The sequence below is a fragment of the Oryctolagus cuniculus genome, chromosome 11 (genome assembly GCF_964237555.1).
Source record: "Oryctolagus cuniculus chromosome 11, mOryCun1.1, whole genome shotgun sequence".
In the NCBI taxonomy this organism is placed as follows: Eukaryota; Metazoa; Chordata; class Mammalia; order Lagomorpha; family Leporidae; genus Oryctolagus; species Oryctolagus cuniculus.
In genome coordinates, this window is record NC_091442.1 from 119,041,448 (window position 1) to 119,060,433 (window position 18,986).

General features: G+C 62.4%; 1 protein-coding gene across 7 annotated transcripts in view; it reads right to left on the reverse strand.

The window, feature by feature from the left end:
- The window catches only part of EFCAB6 (EF-hand calcium binding domain 6), a 232,372-nt gene that overhangs the window by 33,368 nt on the left and 180,018 nt on the right, over nt 1-18,986 (reverse strand). For 5 of the 7 annotated variants that reach the window (XM_070053014.1, XM_070053017.1, XM_070053020.1 and 2 more), the window contains 4 exons: nt 17,235-17,438; nt 13,441-13,596; nt 7,187-7,385; nt 2,572-2,763 (listed from right to left, as the gene is read on the reverse strand). In XM_070053014.1, coding sequence (XP_069909115.1) covers nt 2,572-2,763; nt 7,187-7,385; nt 13,441-13,596; nt 17,235-17,438 — 751 coding nt within the window. The remainder of the gene's footprint in view (nt 1-2,571; nt 2,764-7,186; nt 7,386-13,440; nt 13,597-17,234; nt 17,439-18,986) is intronic. The other 2 variants (XM_070053015.1, XM_070053016.1) reach the window with 2 other exon arrangements.

The window sequence follows — 18,986 nt, forward strand, 5'->3', positions numbered from 1 at the left end:
GGAGAGGGGCCTGCAGGGGTCCAGAACACCGCTCAACAGCACCGCCGCTCGCTCCCGGCCGTCCGCACGGGGTACCGGTGTGAACCCACAGACGTGCGGACGTCAGCCCTCCCTTCGTGTCGCGAGCACCGCTGTGTCCCAGACGCTGCGTCAGGCGGCAGGGACTTCTGCACACGTTGGCTCGGGCCACGCCGACTTGTAAAGCCCAGAGCACGCAGGTGCTCACTGATGGTGTCTGAGGTTTTTCTCCCCATCGTACTCTTATTTTGGGCTTTAAGATTACTGTCTTCTCTTTCTTATTTTTTAACTCCATCTGCAGTGAATATGTTTTTGTTTGAAATCACAAAAAGTATCGTTATTTACAATAGTGAGGTCACACAACCAAGGGGAGGGACAAGTCAGCCCCAGGGAGGCGGCGTCTGTAACTCAGCAGCCGACAGAGGCCTGGGACTGCCCAGGCAACGCACAGACATGGAACCTGGACGGCCGGTAGCACACAATCCTAACGGTCAGCTCGGTGGAGGTCAGGACAACCGCGGACCTCAGGGCATAGCACTGGGGGAGGGGTGTCAGGAGCCCTTGGGCACCGTGGCTGGGAGTGCACCCTGGTACCACCACCTGGGAGAACGCTGGCCGTACGGGGCTGAGCATGGGCCTGTCCCCCCCGCACCCGGCAGCTCCTGAGAGCGCACAGGCCACAGCGCGGGAGGACACCGAGAACCACCTCCACGCCATCGACGGAGACGGAGGCTGCTGGCCATGCTGGGCGTGTCCACCCCACAGAACGCCTTCCCTCAACAGACGACCTCACAGCAGCTCCTGCAAACGCGCCGGAGACAGGGTGGTGACATGGACAGACCTTAGAGCCAGCATCAAGCAAGAAAAAAAAAAAAGAGTGCGGAAGATAGTGTCCGTAAAGTTTCACACCAAGCAACACGATCGGATACATCGTTAGCAACATTAAACCCAACGGCCGGAAGCAATCAAAACCTGCAGGCTTCAGCCGGCGCCGCGGCTCACTAGGCTAATCCTCCGCCTAGCGGCGCCGGCACACCGGGTTCTAGTCCCGGTCGGGGCGCCGGATTCTGTCCCGGTTGCCCCTCTTCCAGGCCAGCTCTCTGCTGTGGCCAGGGAGTGCAGTGGAGGATGGCCCAGGTGCTTGGGCCCTGCACCCCATGGGAGACCAGGAAAAGCACCTGGCTCCTGGCTCCTGCCATCGGATCAGCGCGGTGCGCCGGCCGCAGCGCGCCGACCGCGGCGGCCATTGGAGGGTGAACCAACGGCAAAAGGAAGACCTTTCTCTCTGTCTCTCTCTCTCACTGTCCACTCTGCCTGTCAAAAAAAAAAAAAAAAAAAACCTGCAGGCTTCAGAGGCCCAGAGTCAGGAGCTGCACACGAAGCCCCCACCCTCTGTTCGGGGCCCTCACCCAGGAAACGGGGACGCGGACGAGTCCCTCGGGGAGCTGAGGACTACACGGGGTGAACCGCAACGAGGACTCAGGCCGGGGCCTCGCCGAGCGCTGGGCCCTGACCGCCGTCCTCAAACCTCACAGAAGCCCCCGCCACACGCCGCCCTGGCGCACTTCTGGGGACGCAGCACACGAGCACCCAGTGGCCAGGCGCGTAGCCAGGCCGTGGCCCCTTCTGAGAAGGCAGGGACCGCGGCACCTGCACGCGCTCCCACTGAGCACAGCGCCCTGTGCAGAGCGGTGCCCGGAGACCTCAGTGACTGTCGCGAGGAGACTGCGACTGCTGCTACCGACCCTGCACCGTCTGTGTTCGGAGATGAGAAACAGCCTAAGCCCGTGCTGGGAGGTGACACAGCCCCAGGGTCAGCGGCCACCCTCCTCCAGGAAGCCCCCCTGCCTTCCCTGGGGAAGGCTGGCTTCTGTTGGAACCCCGTGTCCACATGAACCTCGACCCCAGGCTCTGCCCATCCTCAGTCCAGGGCTTGCCGCCAGCGGGCCTCACATCTCTGGGTACCAGATCCTCTTCTGGGACCTAACACCGCTTAGCCCGCCACACAAGCAGACGGGAACAGGCTCGCACGTATCTTTGAAAAGAAAACAAAACAGGCTGGTGCTGTGGTGTAGCTGGTGAAGCCGCTGCCTGCGGTGCCGGCATCCCACAGGGGCACTGGTTTGAGTCCTGGCTGCTCCACTTCTGATCCAGCTCCCTGCTAAGGCCTGGGAAAGCATGGGCCCCTGCACCCGTGTGGGAGACCAGGAAGAAGCACCTGGCTTCTGGCTTCAGATAGGCGCAGCACCGGCTGTTGCAGCCATCTGGGGAGCGGACTATTGGATGGAAGACCCCTCTCTCTCTCTCTCACACACACACCCTCCCCCACCTCTCTGTAACTCAAATAAATGAATAAATCTTTTAAAAAAAAACACACACAAAACTTTTTCAACGAGGTCAAGCGCACGTGCCCACGTCCTAGCTCCCCCACCCCCACACAGAATTCACCCTGGAGTGAGCCGATCACAGGAGGTGATCACCAGGGCGTCTGGCGTGGTTTCACCCCAGGGCCCGTTTTGGCTTCAAGGCCACAGGGGACGCTCGCGCCCTCACCTCCTCCCGGAAGGAGCCGAAGTTCTCCAGGAAGTACTTCCAGTGGACGTAGGGCGCCAGGTGGAGCCTCAGCTTCCTCAGCAGGTGGTGGTACTGGCTGTCCACGAGCCCGTGACAGAAAGCCCTCAGGACGTCCCCGAACTCTGCCGCCTTCACAAACCCGGCGTCCTCTTTGTCCAGTGCAGAAAAGGCCTGGACGACAAGGAGAGGGACGGAGATGGCAAGCGCCGGCCGACGTGCGCGAGACCTGCGCACCAACACGCACATCTCCAAACGAAGGCGCCCGCCACGGGAGGGTTAGCCCAGGGCGCCGTGGCCTCTGTGCACGTGGCGGGGGCTCCCGTGGGGGCGAGAGGAAGGAGCGTGAGGCCTGGTGCCGGCCCAGGTCCCCAGAACCTGGCGGGCCCCTCCCCCACTCCCACAACTCTGCCTGACGCAGTGACTCGCGCCGGCTCTCTCGGCCGCATTCCCGCTCCTGGGGATCACATCACTTAGGGACAGGGGTCTCCAGGCAGGCAGCTGGCGTTGGGAGTGCTGGGCCGCGGGAACCCCCCCCCCCCCCCCCACGTAGGCTGGATGCACAGGCTGCTGTCTGGGCCTGACTCCGAGCCATGCCCTGCTGGCCTCACCCCGCAGGAAGACCCCCGCCGCCCGTGGCCGTGCTGGGGGCCAGGGTCCACACTGCGGAATCAGCAGTGTAGCCAAACTGAAAAAGTGCAAACCATGCTATAAAAGGAAAGCACATTTTTTTCCATCTGTTGAAGCAGAATCGTTCATTTTTATCGCACTAGGAAATCTGTATCAAGCGCTAGATTAAGATCTTTTTTTAAGTAAGAATTTAATGTGTCTGCAGACTCCAAACCCAATTCCCTCGTGGCTAATTTTCATTCAGGGCTGAGCAGGCCCACCCCGAGGGCCCACCAGGGTGACGGCCGTGGGGGAACAGATCAGCCTTGAAGCCGACTTGCGCAGCTCGTAGTAACATGGGGCAGCCATGGGGGTGTGGAGTCCCCCAGCCCTAGTCTTTGAGCCTAGGCTCCGTGGCCCACTTGAGGTTCCTGGCTTGATTTTTTAAAGATTAATTTTATTTATCTGAAAGGCAGACTTCAGAGAGAGAGAGAGAGAGAGAGAGAGAGTCTTCCACCCACTGGTTCACTCTCCAGATGGCTACAACAGCCAGGGCTGGGCCAGGCCAAAGACAGGAGACAGGAATTTCTTCTGGGTCTCCCATGTGAGCGCAGGGGCCCAAGCACCAGGCCATTAGCAGGGAGCTGGGTCAGAGTGGAGCAGCTGGACCCAAATCTGCACCCATGCGGGGTTAGGCGGGGGCTTCGTCCTCTGCGCCGCAGGCGGGCCCCTCTCTGGGCATTAATCTCTTCAAGGAAAGACGAATGGCCCCGGGGTGAGTGAGTTGGACGGTCTCTGGGGAGACGTGCCTCTCCAAGTGCTGGCGCGTCGGGGGTGGGCACACACGCTCAGGACAAAGATGGAGAGGAGCACGTAGGAGCGTGTGCTGTGAGGGCACGAGGAGGCAGGTGGTGCGGGCGGGCGGAGGGGAGGGGCACCCCGAGCCCAGGCCCGGCTCCCTCCAGCCCCAGGACCTGCTTTCCCGAGCCCGCGTGCACACCCGGCCAGGCGGGGGTGGACAGGAAGGACCGGCGCCCCCCCGTAACAGTCGACAAAGCGCGAGGTGCCGTCGGGTGGGTTCAGAAGGTGCTCGTGACGTCTGGATGACCTGCAGGTGCACCGGCTCAGACGCCCCCCCCCCCCCCCGCTCCTCCTTGGGGCCAGAGACCATTTCCTGCTCAGAACCTCAGGGCCTAGGGCGCGTTTCTTGGAAGCGAGAGCCAGCGTTGCCCTGAGGTCTCCATGGGCCTTGGTGGGAGAAGCGTCCTGATGGGTGCCCTGATGGGTGCCCTGCGGCGCGGCATGGTGAGGAGGGGACATGGCGGCCATGGGTGGCCTTACTTGGCTGCTGCCACAGCACTTCTGAGAAACCTGAATGGTGCGCAGACTCAGACAGCCGGAGAACGCCGAGATCCAGCCGCGCACGGCGACTGCAGCACTCGGAGCGGGCGGCTGGGCGAGGCGAAGCGTCCCGAGACAGGGCCGGGCTCGCCAGCTTGCCGTGGGCTCCCTGAGCCGCCGGCATCTGTCGGGCGCGAGGCCTGCTGGCGCTTCACTGTCCGTGGTTTCTAGGGCACTGGCGTCAGACTCAGGAAACCTCCTGGGTGCTGGGAAGTTCTGCTCTCCAGGACAAGGCCACGGCCACGGCCGTCCCAGAAGGTGCACGAGCTGGCTGTGCTGTGCCCATGTGCCTCCCTGCCACGGGGACTCCGGGGCCCCAGCTCCTGCGCTGAGCAAGCAGGGGCCTGGGTGATCGGGGCACTTGCCAGGAGCGGAGAGGGAGCTATTCTCGTGGCCCCTGCCTTTCCCAGGGCCACTGTGAAGGGTGTCAGCGTCGAGGGGTCCCCAGCCTGAGACCCAGCTGTGGAGAGCAAACAGCGCATCTCCACAGAGACCTGCAGCGGGGTCTGCAGGAGGACTGGGACACATCCACACCCCGCCTTCCTGCCCCCCCCCGCCCCGCTCTGCCCCAGGACTAGGACACGTACATGCCCCGCCTTCCTGCCCCCCCGCCCCGCTCTGCCCCAGGACCAGGACACGTACATGCCCCGCCTTCCTGCCCCCCTGCCCCCTGCCAGGACCAGGACACATCCACTGCCCGCCTTCCTGCCCCCCTGCCCCCCGCTCTGCCCCAGGACCAGGACACGTACATGCCCCGCCTTCCTGCCCCCCTGCCCCCTGCCAGGACCAGGACACATCCACGCCCCGCCTTCCTGCCCCCCTGCCCCCCGCTCTGCCCCAGGACCAGGACACATCCACTGCCCGCCTTCCTGCCCCCTGCCCCCCGCTCTGCCCCAGGACCAGGACACGTACATGCCCCGCCTTCCTGCCCCCCCCGCCCCGCTCTGCCCCAGGACCAGGACACATCCATGCCCCGCCTTCCTGCCCCCCCCGCCCTGCTCTGCCCCAGGACCAGGACACATCCACTGCCCGCCTTCCTGCCCTCCTGCCCCCCGCTCTGCCCCAGGACCAGGACACATCCACTGCCCGCCTTCCTGCCCCCTGCCCCCTGCTCTGCCCCAGGACCAGGACACATCCACTGCCCGCCTTCCTGCCCCCTGCCCCCTGCTCTGCCCCAGGACCAGGACACGTACATGCCCCCCCTTCCTGCCCTGCCCCCTGCTCTGCCCCAGGACCAGGACATGTACACGCCCTGCCTTCCTGCCCCGCCCCCCCCGCTCTGCCCCACAGGGCCCCTGTGGTCCTGGGCACATTCACTTCCCTCCCCTCCCCTGCCCTGCAAAGGCTCCCGGATCTCAGCAGGGGTGTTCCCCCAAGTTCCTGCAAAGCTGTGGAGGCCCCGTCTCAGGGCAACACTGGACCCAGAGCACACCCCTGAGTGGGCTCTCGAGGGCAGGGCCTGGGTTTCTGAGCAGATCCCAGCCCGTCTCCACTGTGCTGCCCGGGCGCGCTGCCCAGCCTCCTCGGAGCTGTGGACGCGTAGAGCTCTGCCCCCTGTGCACAGCGCCAGCGCCTCCCACTGCTGCCCCAGCCCTGCAGGGGACGTGGTTCCCAAGCTGTCTCCAAGGACCACGCAGTGGTCTGCAGTGGGGCTCCACACAGCGCCACACACATGTGGTACACGTCCCTCCACACACACACAGCACTGCACACACGTGGTTCACAGCATGGCTACACACACACACACACACAGCACACACATGGTTCACAGCATGGCTACACACACACACACAGCACACACGTGGTTCACAGCATGGCTACACACACACACAGAGCACTGCACATATGTGGTTCACAGCATGGCTACACACACACACAGCATTGCACACATGTGGTTCAGTGTCACTCCACACACACACAGCACTGCACACATGTGGTTCACGGCGTGGCTCCACACACAGCACTGCACACACGTGGTTCATGACTCTGTCACTCCACACACAGCACTGAACACACGTGGTTCATGACTCTGTCACTCCACACACAGCACTGCACACACGTGGTTCATGACTCTGTCACTCCACACACAGCACTGCACACACGTGGTTCATGACTCTGTCACTCCACACACAGCACTGCACACACGTGGTTCATGACTCTGTCACTCCACACACAGCACTGCACACACGTGGTTCATGACTCTGTCACTCCACACACAGCACTGCACACACGTGGTTCACGGCGTGGCTCCACACACAGCACTGCACACACGTGGTTCACGGCGTGGCTCCACACACAGCACTGCACACACGTGGTTCACAGCGTGGCTCCACACACAGCACTGCACACATGTGGTTCATGACTCTGTCACTCCACACACAGCACTGCACACACATGGTTCATGACTGTCACTCCACACATAGCACTGCACACACATGGTTCACAGTGTGGCTACATACACAGCACCATGCACACATGGCACACGCCTCTGTCACTCCACACACACGTGGTTCACTGTGCACTGCCTGGAGCCCCAAGGAGGACCGGCGGGCGATGAGTGGGCAGACGCCCTGGGCACCTGCTTTACCTGGGACAGGGCCGGCTGGCAGGAGCCCACCACTTGCTGGACGCTCCTCACGACCTCTGGGAGGGTCACCGTGGAGAAGTCCACCACCACGCCGCCGTCCTCCTCTTTGTCCGGCGGCTCCGGCCCTGGACGGCCGCTCTCCAGAGCTCTCAGGAAGTCGGCCAGGTTGATGGAATTGTCGTGTAGGCTCACTCCCCAGCTTGCCCCGGAAGAAAGGAAAGAGTTTCTTACTTAATTCATTGGAAAGGCAGAGACAGAGCGAAAGCGAGTGCTCCCATCCAGGGGTTCACTCGCCAAACGCTCACGGCGGCTGGGACTGGGCCAGGCTGAAGCCAGGAGCCTGGAGCTCCAGCCAGGTGTCCACCCGGGGGGAACCCAACCAGATACACCCTGCCGGAGTCAGGAGCTGGGGGTATGAACCCAGTCCTCCGATGTGGCATGCAGGCATCGCGACTGTCAGGCCAAGTGTCTGCCCCAGCATTAATTTTTTTTTGATTATTTATTTACTTGAAAGTCAGAATCAGAGGGAGAGGGAGGGAGAGATCTTGCATCTGCTGGTTCACTCCCCAAACGGCTGCAACGGCCAAGGCTGGGCCAGGCCAAAGCCAGGAGTCTGGAACTCCAGCCAGGACTCCTACGTGGGTGCAGGGGCCCACATTCTTGGGCGTCTTCCAGTGCTTTCCCAGGCGATGAGCTGCAGTGGCGCGGCTGGGACAAGAGCCGGTGCTCACACGTGAGGCCAGCGTTGCAGGCAGTGAGCTAACCTGCTCTACTACAGTGCCAGCTCCTACAACACTAACTTACAACAAAACAAACCAAAAACCCGACTTGTTCATTCAACAGACGGTTGCTGAGCACAGAGCAGAACAGGCTAATGAGTGACTTCAAGGAACTGCGTCCCACCTGCTGCTGTATCTGCACCAAGGAGCTCCCACATCAGGTGTCCACGTGAGTACCACAGAGCCCGAGGTCAAGGCCAGGTTCCGAGAGGTGGCAGCGAGGGTCACTGTCGGCTGGCAGGGCCACAGGCCACCCCGCCCACAGGCTGGACAGCTGGACAACGGGGCTCACAGCCAACAGGGAGGGGAGGCCTGGCCAAGGAGTCTGGCCCTGTTTCTGGGCCCAGGGATAGAGCCTGTGCAGGGGCCGCGTCTGCAGAGCAGGACCCCAAGCCGGCACGGTGTGGCAGGAAGAGAGCTTGGTCTGGTGCGCGGGGCAGGTGGCGAGGAGCCCGCCATCCAAGGCCTCAGCCAGCCAGGGCTGGGCCCAGGGAAGGCAGTGGGAGTCGACGGGAGGAGACGTGCAGGTGAAAACGAGAAGGGGAACCGAGTAAAAGACTCGCAAGACTTTCATTCGAGAAGGGCCGGGACCAAGCTGTCGGGCCGACAGCGCTCCGAGGGCACGTTTGCAAACCCCACCCGGCTTGTCTCTTCTCCAGTAAAACTCCCTGCGTGTACATCTCAACAAGGACATCCGAGGGGAAGCACAGGCCCCCGCGCCCTCAACTCTGCCTCTCCAGCCACGAGGGCGCAGTGAGAAGAGCCCAGACACTCGCGGGGGCACCTGCTGCATACTTATCCCAGACGTGGAGCAGTGCTGGGTCAGGGTCAGCTGCAGCCACAGCTCCCGTTTCTGCAACTCGAATGCCCTGGGGCTGCCGATCCTCCCACTCTCGACTGCTTCCCCACGCTACGGCGCCAAGCACCAGCATGGAACAGCCCGGAAGGCCGGCGGGCTGCGGCGGGTGGTTTCAGGGCTCGGCTGTCCACGTCTCACGACGAGGAGCCAGGACCTGAGCTTCGCCAGCCCACAGTGGCCGAGCGGCTGCGTGGGCTCCCACGCGGGGACACGGAGGGAAGAGACCGTCGGCGTGGTCCAGTGCAACCCAGGCTGCCGGCACGGCAGTCACATGCAGTAACAGAACCCGGTGCATATGCTAATCTCCTCGGCGGTAGAGAAGTCTATTTCGGATCTGGGGAAGAATCTACATGTAATTACAAATAATGGAGATGTTTATCATCAAGATGCCTTTGAGGAGAGACAAGGAGCCCCGCGATGGATCCTTATTAAGGTTTCAGCGCAGGGAAAGTGGATCGCCCCCACTGAAGGGGGAAGGCAGAGCCGCAGTCCTTTTGTTGCTGCCTGTGGCAGAGCTGCGCCTCGCCCACGGCTTGATGAGGACCCTCGTGATCACCGGCCGATTATTCCCCTGCTGCCGCTCGCCCTGCTTAGGGATTCTCGTGGCGGGAAGAGGGGAGCGGCCCTCACAGGCACGGCCCCTGCCCCCGGTCCCTCTCTTCCGACAGGGACTCGGACGCCCACCCCCTGCCCGGCTCCTCCAGGGGAATGACTTCAGGAAGAACTCCAGCAAGAGAAGAAAGCAAAGCAAGAGACAGAAAGCCATGGCCCGGAGGCGGCAGGAGACCCAGCCCAGGGGAGCGGCCGCTCGTCCAGGGTGCTCTCGGGCCACGGACCTGGAGCGGGAAGGGGAGGGGGCGCCAGGGGAACAGGGAGTGGCAGTGGGGACACCTGAAGGCGCACACTGCTCCCCTCGACCAGCACGGGTCACTTTTGCACAAGCTCTCCCAGGGCAGGGCGGCGAGGCGCTCCCAGCGCCGTGCCCAGTTCTCACCAGCCACTGGCTGACCCGCCGCGTGCCCTGACCAGTCTGCGGGAAGCACCTGCCCACCGCAGCAGAGCTCTCCGGCTGCTTTCCCGCCCCCGGCCGGCCCAGCGGCAGCTGCCCCTCCTGACAGCCCCGCACGACACTGGCCACGGGGACAGCCACTGTTTCCCTGCCGGCCACACGCCGCGCTCGCCGCGCTCCCCGGAGCCCGTCCCCGTCCCCGCTGGCCTCATCCACGGCTCCCTGGGAGCTCACAGAGCGCTCTCCCTGCTGCGCGAAGCCGGCCTGTGACAAGCGTCTCTTCCAGGCAAGTCTGTCACCTAAATACAGGTTTATCTTCACTTGGCAGGGTGGAACACGGGCCAACAATGCGAGAGAGACAGTGTGAACAAACCAGCTCCCAAGGCAATCACGGAATGCCTGAGACACGATCATCAAACATGGCTGGGGCCGTCCACGCGTAGGTCAGAATCCCAACCCCACCGAGACGGCGCCAGGTAGGAAGTGGGGCCGGGGAGGGGGTGACTGGGTGGGCTTGGTGCCCTGTGAGGTACCCGTGGGAAGGTGGACGTCTGTGGAGGGGACGTGGCCGTCCCGAGGCTGCTCGCGCCTTGCTATCCCACTAGGAAGGCCTGGAGCCCTGAGAAATTAACACCTGTCCCTCACAAGGGAAGCCGTCACTGCAGCTGTCACGGCGCCCAAGGCGCGGGCAGCAGCTGCTCTCCACAAAGGACCAAGCGCCTTCTCCAAAGCAAAGACCAAAGTGCGGCTGCAGAAGACGGGCCAGGGGAGGGCTGAGGGGGAGCCGGGGGCTGCGGCGAGCACGGCACCTGGAAGCGCCACCCCCGGACTTGCAGCAGGGAGAACGCCGCACCAGCGGGACGTCAGCGGCTGTCAGAGAACTCCCCCCAGGGCAGGGGTCACTCAGGAACCTGGAGAGACAGCTGCGACCTGCCCGGCCCGCAGCGCCAGCCGGAGCGCGCCATCCGCCGCGAGGGCAGCGTCCCGAGACCAGGGGCTTCTCTGCCCGGGCCGCCAGGATCAGTAAACGCACATCAAAGTCCTCCAGGGTACACAGTCAGACCAGAATTTCAGATAAGCAACACTTTAAAAAATGGAAGTATAATAAAAATACTTATAATAAAAATCGTTGTTTATCCAAAGTTTGAACTTCACTGGGATCCTGTGTGTCAGCTCGTAACTCTAACCTCTGGTAACCTGACCAGCCCCGAAGAAAAGGTTTTTTTTTCTTTTCTTTTCTTTTTTTTAAGATACTGATACTGGGGAGTCCCCCAAAGATACCACTTAACAGATTACTCCAGAGTTTAGACCAAAGTTCCACCTCGCTGTGCAGAATTTCTAACCTGCTTTTTAGCGAGGCAAGCATCGAACGTGAGGAACTGTTTAAAGAACAAAACGAAATTAAATAATAAGAACAGGATGCCGCATTGGTCGTCAGAAACGCAGACAGCAGGAAGAAAACCCTCGCAGAAAGGGCTGGACTGCGGTGGAGGACAGGAGGAGGAGTGAGAGCGCAGATTAATGCGGGGAGATTGAAAACACAGCCGGCCAGGCGCTGGGCACCCGGGGACAGCCAGAGCCTCAGAAAGAACCGCGGAGGGGAACCCGGCAACCGAGTTCAGGTGAGAATCGGGGTGCGAGAAGGCGAGGCCCTGGGCTCTGGCTCGGGCGTCCACAGCTTGGAGAGAGGCGTCACGGGGCGGGGTGCGGGTTTCACCCATTTCAGAGAAAAGGCGGCTTCGGGCCAGAGGCGCCGTGTGACAAGGACAAGGGCTGGGGCCAGCGCGCTCGGAGCCTGGGTGCAGATCTGGGCAGAGTGGGACGCAGCAGGGCGGCGAGCTCACACGGCGGTGTTCTCGGGTTCTCCCACGGGGTGCTGGAGGCTGATGGGCGCGAGTGGCTATTGCCAGGGATGGCTGGAAGGGAGTTAAATCCACAGCTCGACGGACGCTGCCTACAGGCGAGAAACCAAGACTCGGCAACGCACGTCCGTCCCTTGGAAGCGGGGCCCCGAGGAGCAGGGGCCGGCAGCCTCGGAGGAGGCGAGTGCGGGGCTGCTGTTTGAAGCTCTGCAGAGCCACCCGAGCCGTCCAGATGCGTGAGTGACGTGAGAGAGAAAACTAACGGCAAAGACGACGACCGTGGGCCGCTGCTGTGGCACAGTGTATCGAGTCCCAGCCGCTCCACGTCCTATCCCGCCCCCTGCCAGTGTGCCCGGGGAAGCGGTGGAAGACAGTCCGAGTCCTTAAACCCCTGCGTCCACGCAGCCTGGCGCAGCCGGAGTCACTGTGGGCATTTGGGGGGTGAATCAGCGGACAGCAGATTCTCTCTGCCTCTTCCTTTCTCCTGTAACTCTTTCAAATAAATAAATAAATAAATGCTTAAAAAAGTGGGGGGTAGGGGTGAAGCTGCGCTTCCGGTCCCAGCCCGCCCTGCCCTGCAGCCTGCCAGCTCACGCCCCTGTGCTCTACTCCGACCTGTGGAACCCCTCCTCCTCCTCGCGCCCTTGGGGCTTGCAGGTGCTCTGAGCCCCTTCTCCTCCTGGCACTCCCACTTCCTGGTCCCCCACACTTCCAAACTGCTCACCTCACTAACAAAGAACTCACAAGCTCCCCCTAGGGGCCGGCGCTGGGGCACAGCGGGTTAAGCCGCTGCCTGCAGCACCAGCATCCGCTATGGGCGCCGGCTCAGGTCCCGGCTGCTCCGCTTCTCATCCAGCTTCCTGCTAACGCGCCTGGGAAAGCAGCGTGAGTCGACCCAGGTCCTTGTGCCCCTGCACCCACGTGGGAGACCGGAGGAGGTTCTTGGTTCCTAGCTCTGGCCTAACCCAGCTCGGGCCATCGTGGCCATTTGGGGATGAACCAGTGGGTAGAAGACCTTTCTCTCCGTCTCTCCCTCTCTCTCTGTAATGCTGCCTTCCAAATAAAACAAATAAACCTGGAGATGTCGATTATGCTGAGACACATTGGGCAAACGTGGGCATTTGTCAAACTGCTTTCTCTTTGATCAACCCATCGCAGTGCAGCCCAGCCAACGGGGACTCGTGGGGGCCACCTCCCGCCAGCTGGCTGGCTGAGACTGACCCGGGAGAACCCAAGGCAGCTCGGTAATCGGATTTTCAGTTCTGTGAGAGACACGGGGGGGGGGGGGGCGGTCAGTCTTCAAAAACGTTCAAGGAAGGTGTATATTATGAAAAAAACTAGACATTGGGTTTCAAAAATTTTTATACCAAAATAAGGCTTTTTTTCCAAAAAAACATCTGAGAGGTGGGAGGGAGGGAGGACACATGTCCACCTGCTGGTTCACTCCCCTAAGGCCTGCAATGGCCGGGCTTGGGCCAGGCCAGAGCCCGGAGCTGGGCAGTGGCCGCAGGCCCCCCAGCCGGCAGCAGACACTCGCCTACTGGACCACCCCACTGCCTCCCGGCACGGGCACTCGCAGACGCTGAGGGCAGGAGCTGGCGCCGGGAATCAAACCCGGGCCCTCCTGGGTGGGACGCAGGTGTGTCCGCCACGAGGGCAGGTACCCCCACCCCAAACGTGTCTGCTCATCCCATTCCCGGTGGGCTTTCGGAAGCACACGCGTGTTCAACCTGGTCAGAACCAACCTGCTCAGGAGAGCGGCCAGCTCCTCTTCCCGGAGGGGACAGCCGCACTCCCCCAGCAGCTCCTGCATCCTGCTCACGGGCACGGAGCCGCTCCTGGACTTGCCCTCCTTGGCGAGCGCTTTGCTGATGTCGTCGCAGTGAGCCAGCAGCTTATCCCTGGGAGGAACCGTTGCAGACACACCCCACGTCAGGAAGGCAGAGAAACGCTAACCAGCAGGGCCGTGTGGTCACCCTATCGCCAGGATTTGGTGGCTTAGACGAGAACAAACCTTGGAGACGCCTTCCGGCCTTGGGCTAGCATTTACGTGAAAGCGTATCCCAGAGAAGCCAACCACACGTTTCTCTCACATCTGTTCATCGTGGTCACCAGCACCACGGTAGAGAAGTGGCAGCCCTGCCTTTCTACTAGAACTGGCGCTTTAAAGACGCGACCCAGGCAGGCACGCAGCCGCGTCACAGAGCGGCGACCGCATGTGCACTCCCAGAATTCCTGAGCACCCGCCACAGGCCGGGTGCTGCTCTCGGGGCCCTGGGCGGGGGGCACACCTGGTGAACCAGACAGGTACCCCTGGGAGAGTCCATGTCCCAGCAGGCGTGGAACCAGCGATACACAGAAGGGGTCAGAGCCAGGCAGGGGCCCGAGCACACACACACCCCAAGTGGCAGGTACGCGTGGGCCTCCCCTGGGACAGTGATAGGTCTGCACAGCCCACAGCAGTGGGAAGAGTGTCCCTGGGGGCCCCGGGAGCAGCCAGCACCAAGGCGCTAAGGCAGGAGTGGAGGGAGGTGGCGAGCGGGGCGGGGGCGGCCGAGATCCAGCCGGTGTTGGGGGGCGTATCCCGGGACTCTGTGTCTGTGTATCCGGCACTTGGATCATTAGGGAACACGGCCGCCACTGGTGTGCCTCCTCCGTCAGCCGCCTCGAGCACGCCCTCACGTCCAGCTTCTCCACTGCCGGGGTGGGCATCCCCATCTGGTGGCCACGGGACAGGGCAGGGCTGGACACAGTGGCCAGTCAGGATAGCGTCGGGCCGGTGGTTCCTGCTCCCAGGTTGACTTTCTTACAGAACGCACCCAAAGTCTCCGTGACCCAGTTTTTCACTTCCTGCAAATTCTTACTGACTTAAAAATTAAATACAAATCGTTAAAGGGCAAGAACCATCTGTCTTGGGGCCGGTGCAATGGTGGTAGGTTAAGCCTCTGCCCGCCGTGCCGGCATCCCACGTGGGCGCCGGTTCAAGTCCCTGCTTCAGCTCTTCCGATCCGGCTCTCTGCTAATGCTCCTGGGAGAGCAGTAGAAGATGACTCAAATGCTTGGGCCCCCGCACCCACGTGGGAGACCTGGAGGAAGCTCCTGAACCCTGGCTTCAGTCTGGCCCAGCCCCAGCCACTGCGGCCATTTGGAGAGTGAACCAGCGGAAGACCTCTCTGTCTCCCTCTCTCTGTCTGACTCTACCTCTCCCGTCTCCCTTTCTGTGACTCTACAATGACCCGTCTTGCACTGACCCCTGCTCGGTCCCTCCTCCACGCAAACCAAGCAATGCGCGTGTGCAGGGCCTGCGCGGGAGCTCCTCGGGGAAGACAAGGCGCTTCCACCTCCCAAACAAAGGCCTCTGTGGCGGTGGTTACCGTTTAGCCGTCCTGGGGACGACTCGCCACCGCATCAGCGAAGCCGGAGTCCGGGGCGTGGGGTGGGGGCGCTCGGCCGCTCTGGAGGGGCCAGCCCTGCTCCTGCCAGTCTCCCATCAGGAGCGGCTCCGACGAGCCCGGGGCACTCGGCACGCACGAGCCACAGGAACCGCGTGAGTGCCTGCAGCGAGGCCCTGCTCCCCTGCCGGTGTCTTGCCAGACCAGCCCCGTGTTCCTGACTGCCGCGTGGCGCCACGGCTGTCCCCCGCCTCCCACACGGCGAGGGCCAGCGAAAGCGCAAACGCTCCGTGGCAGCTCCGGGAGAGGCGCGGGCCGGCTTCTGGGCGGCAGTTATTTCCTGTTCAGAGGATCTGCGTGGACAGCAAGTGAGGGGGCGGGAGGGGGGGGCGGCCCCGGGCCGTGTCCGGTTCCTGGTCTGTACCTGCATGGGCCCCCTGCCCTCACGCACACTGCCTGCCCAGGCCTGGCTCTAGCAGGGAGCCCCAGGGCTCTGCGGGGCCCACGGGGCGGCCGCTCCAGCCCGCACCTCCTGGCTCCTTCACCCCTGCTGTGACGCCCAATCCTCCACGCTGCCTTGGGTTACAAACACGACGGCGAGGCACGCAGACAACCGAAGTTTAACACAGGAGCTTTCTTAATCTTTCCCACGCACTTAGGACACCCCAAACGACATTAATCTCCTTTGATTCCAGAGGCAAACAGAACGTTCCGGTCACTTTGGTGGACGGGCTGCGTCTCTCCCACTCCTCTGAGCGAGAGACGGAAACGTGCCGAAACGCTGACCCCACGGCTCCGCCGACAGGCCCGATGCAGCAGAGCGGCAGCACCGGGCGTCTGAGGACCAGGGTCCCCGACGCCCTCCACAGGGCTCTCCCGGCCAAGCCCGCGGGAGCACGGCAGGCGGCAGGGAGGCCAGGTCCCTCCCACGGGGCCTCGTTGCTCACGAGTGGCAGGAGACAGGAGAAGCGAAGGCACCGCTGGGTACAAGGCCAGCCCTGTCTGCTGCAGGTAAATCCCACTTCTCCCAGTTTCACCGCGGGTCTGACGTAGACCAATGTGGTGCCAGCTCGAGCCCCTGCACGCAGGCTCTGTGCCTCAGCACCCAGCACCCAGCACCCAGCACCCAGGGGCGCGTTCCACTGCCCTCCTCTGCAGCCCCACCAACCACCGCGCCACCTCGGGGCCCCACGGGGCCGTTCAGAACCATGGGCGGGGACAGAGCCGAGGGCAAGATGGACCTGGGGCGGAGACAGGGCCAAGTGCGGGCAGTGTGGACTGCTGGCCGTCGAGGACAGAGACGAGAGCACCCGTCCCCCGGCTTTCTGGCCACCTCGTGAGCAGCACAAGCTCCTCCCACGCCGTGAGTGGGCCAGCGCGGCGTGAGGGACTGGCTGTGGGCCTCGCAGACCGATCCGGGCACTGCATCGTCCAAACCGACGCTCACCTTTGGCCCCGGTCTCCTGGTCCTCACAGGCACACACGGGCATCTGACACTGTCCACAACGGTGGCACACACACTGCTCGGACTCCCACGGCCACCCGGCCCTTTGTCACAGGCATTCATCCCTTCCCCCAGGATGGTCTCAACAGCTCAGGGAGAGCTCCTGGGCGGGAATTTTAACCGGGGGTCGGGAGGCGTTCCTCTCGGTGCTGTTATTAAAGGCACACGACACACCCCGGCCTGCCAGCGCCGCGCCCTCGGCCTCTTCTCAGCTGTCTCGTCGGGATGAAGACCCAAGGTCGGAGCGGTGGTGTAAAGGCCGTCCAGCCGCTCCTTCACTCAACAGGCACACTGAGGTGCCTGCTTGTGTCAAGTGACAGACGTCTCCAGGGGGCTTGTATTCTGGCCGGGCCAAGGGAGGGAGCCGGTGAGGCCGCCCAGGGCTGGCGAGCATTTTTAAGGGTCGCCTACAAATCCTGGGCGGGGCTGGGAGACGCGCCTGGGCGAGGAGGGGCAGGGTTTTCGCCACTCCGAGGCTCTCTGACACACGACCAACCCCTGGACGCTACAGCAGGGAGCGGGTCTGACGGCTTTCACCGTGGCTGCGCCGGCACTGGGGCGCAGCGTCCCGAGGCAGCGTTGTCACAGGCTGCCTGGGGAGGAGCAGGTGCAGCCGGCGGTGGCCCGAGACGGCCACACTCACCTGGCTGCGCTGGGCTTCTTGGCCGTGTCTCGGTGCTGCTGCAGTACTTTTATCTCTTCTTGTACCTGCTGGGGTTTGGTGAAATGGCCCATGAAGTTGAAATAGTCCTCCGTGTAGGGCCGGTGGACGCCCGGGGAATAGGCGATGCCCAGTTTCTGTAAGAACTCCTGGTAGGTAATGTGCCCTCGGCCCTCCGTGTCGTAGCTTAGAGACAAAACACAACACAACACTCCCATCAGCAGCCACGGAGGCGCGGCGTCGGGCGGCACCCACGCCACGCACGAGGGGCTCGGACCCTGGCTCCTCTGCATGCCACGGACCAGGCAGAAATGCAGGGTCTCGGGCCTCGCCCAGCCTGTCCCGCAGGTGCATTTCCCGAGCTCCCAGGGGGTTTCCGGGCACACCCAGGTCTGCAGACCACTGCTCTGATGGAATGTCTCGTGTGCAGCCTGCCCCAGAGACGGAGGGAGAAGCTGGGCCGATCTCGCCCTCCCTGACAGCCACAGTGGCGCCCCCTGGGGAAAGGACCCCGCCTCCTCTGGGAGGGCCGCTGACTCAAGGACGGCACAATCCCCCACTTCCTCTTTGAAGAGATGCCAATTACATCCAACCAGCGAGAGACGGGCGCGGAAAACAAGATAAGAATTAGGCGCCTGCCTTTTATGTCATCTTCTATTATTGAGATTTTCCTGAATTATAATTCATTTAAAAAGGCATAATGGAGGGATTTTATCTCCCAACATTATTCAAATAGAATGGAATTACTTCAATAAAAATTTTTAAGGCAAATTGCCAATTTTCTCTAAAGAAAAATAGCGTAATTTTTGCAGGAAGATCTTGGTCCCTATCTAATCGATAAAATGGCATTTACGGATGTTCCCGTGTGGACATGGGCTCAGACGCGAGCGAGACCATCTGGGGGTGTAAGCCCTCCCTCGGTGGCCCTGGGTGTTGGCTGGGGGAACCCGAGGACAAAGGGTTTCTGGTGTGAGGTGGGGCAGCAACCAGACAGTGAGGACGGGCTGAGAACCATGGAGGCGGCGGATTTATTTACCGGGTGGCGTGGTGCACACAAGAATGCCGGGTAGAGGCTTCCTGTACTTGTGCCAAAACGCACGGGGCACCGCGGGACTGGAGGCCGCCATCCTGCCCAGAGGGGGCCTCCCCCAGGTGCCCACAGGACTCTCCTCCCAGCTCCTGCTCCTGCCCTGCCCATCTGCAGCGCCCCGCTGCTGGGTGACCTCCTACCCCGCCCTGTCAGCGTCTTGGCTGTTCCTAACACGGGCTGCACCCTGCGAAGGGAGGCAGCTTCCCTCCCTGGAAGGCAGCGCAGGGTGGAGAACTCCACCAGCTCCAGGGCTCGGTGCCCCTGGGACCCCCTGGGCCCTCTGCTCAGCCCCCACCCAGGTTGTTATGGGCTTCTGCGGAAACCCTGAAGGCCCTTCTCCGTCTCTGTTATTAAAATGACCTTTAACACTTGTAACCCCAAAAACCAGCAAGGTGGGGCTGGCCCGGTGGCGCAGCGTGTTAAGCTGCTGCCTGCAGCACCTGCACACCGGTTCGAGTCCCGGCTGCTCCACTTCTGACCCAGCTCCCGGCTAATGCACCTGGGAAAGCAGTGGAGGATGAGCCCAGTGCTTGGGTCTCTGCACCCACAAGGGAGACCTGGATGGAATTCTAGGCTCCGGGCTTCTCCTAGACTAGCCCTGGCCATTGTGGCCACTTGGGGAGTGAATCAGCACATGGAAGATC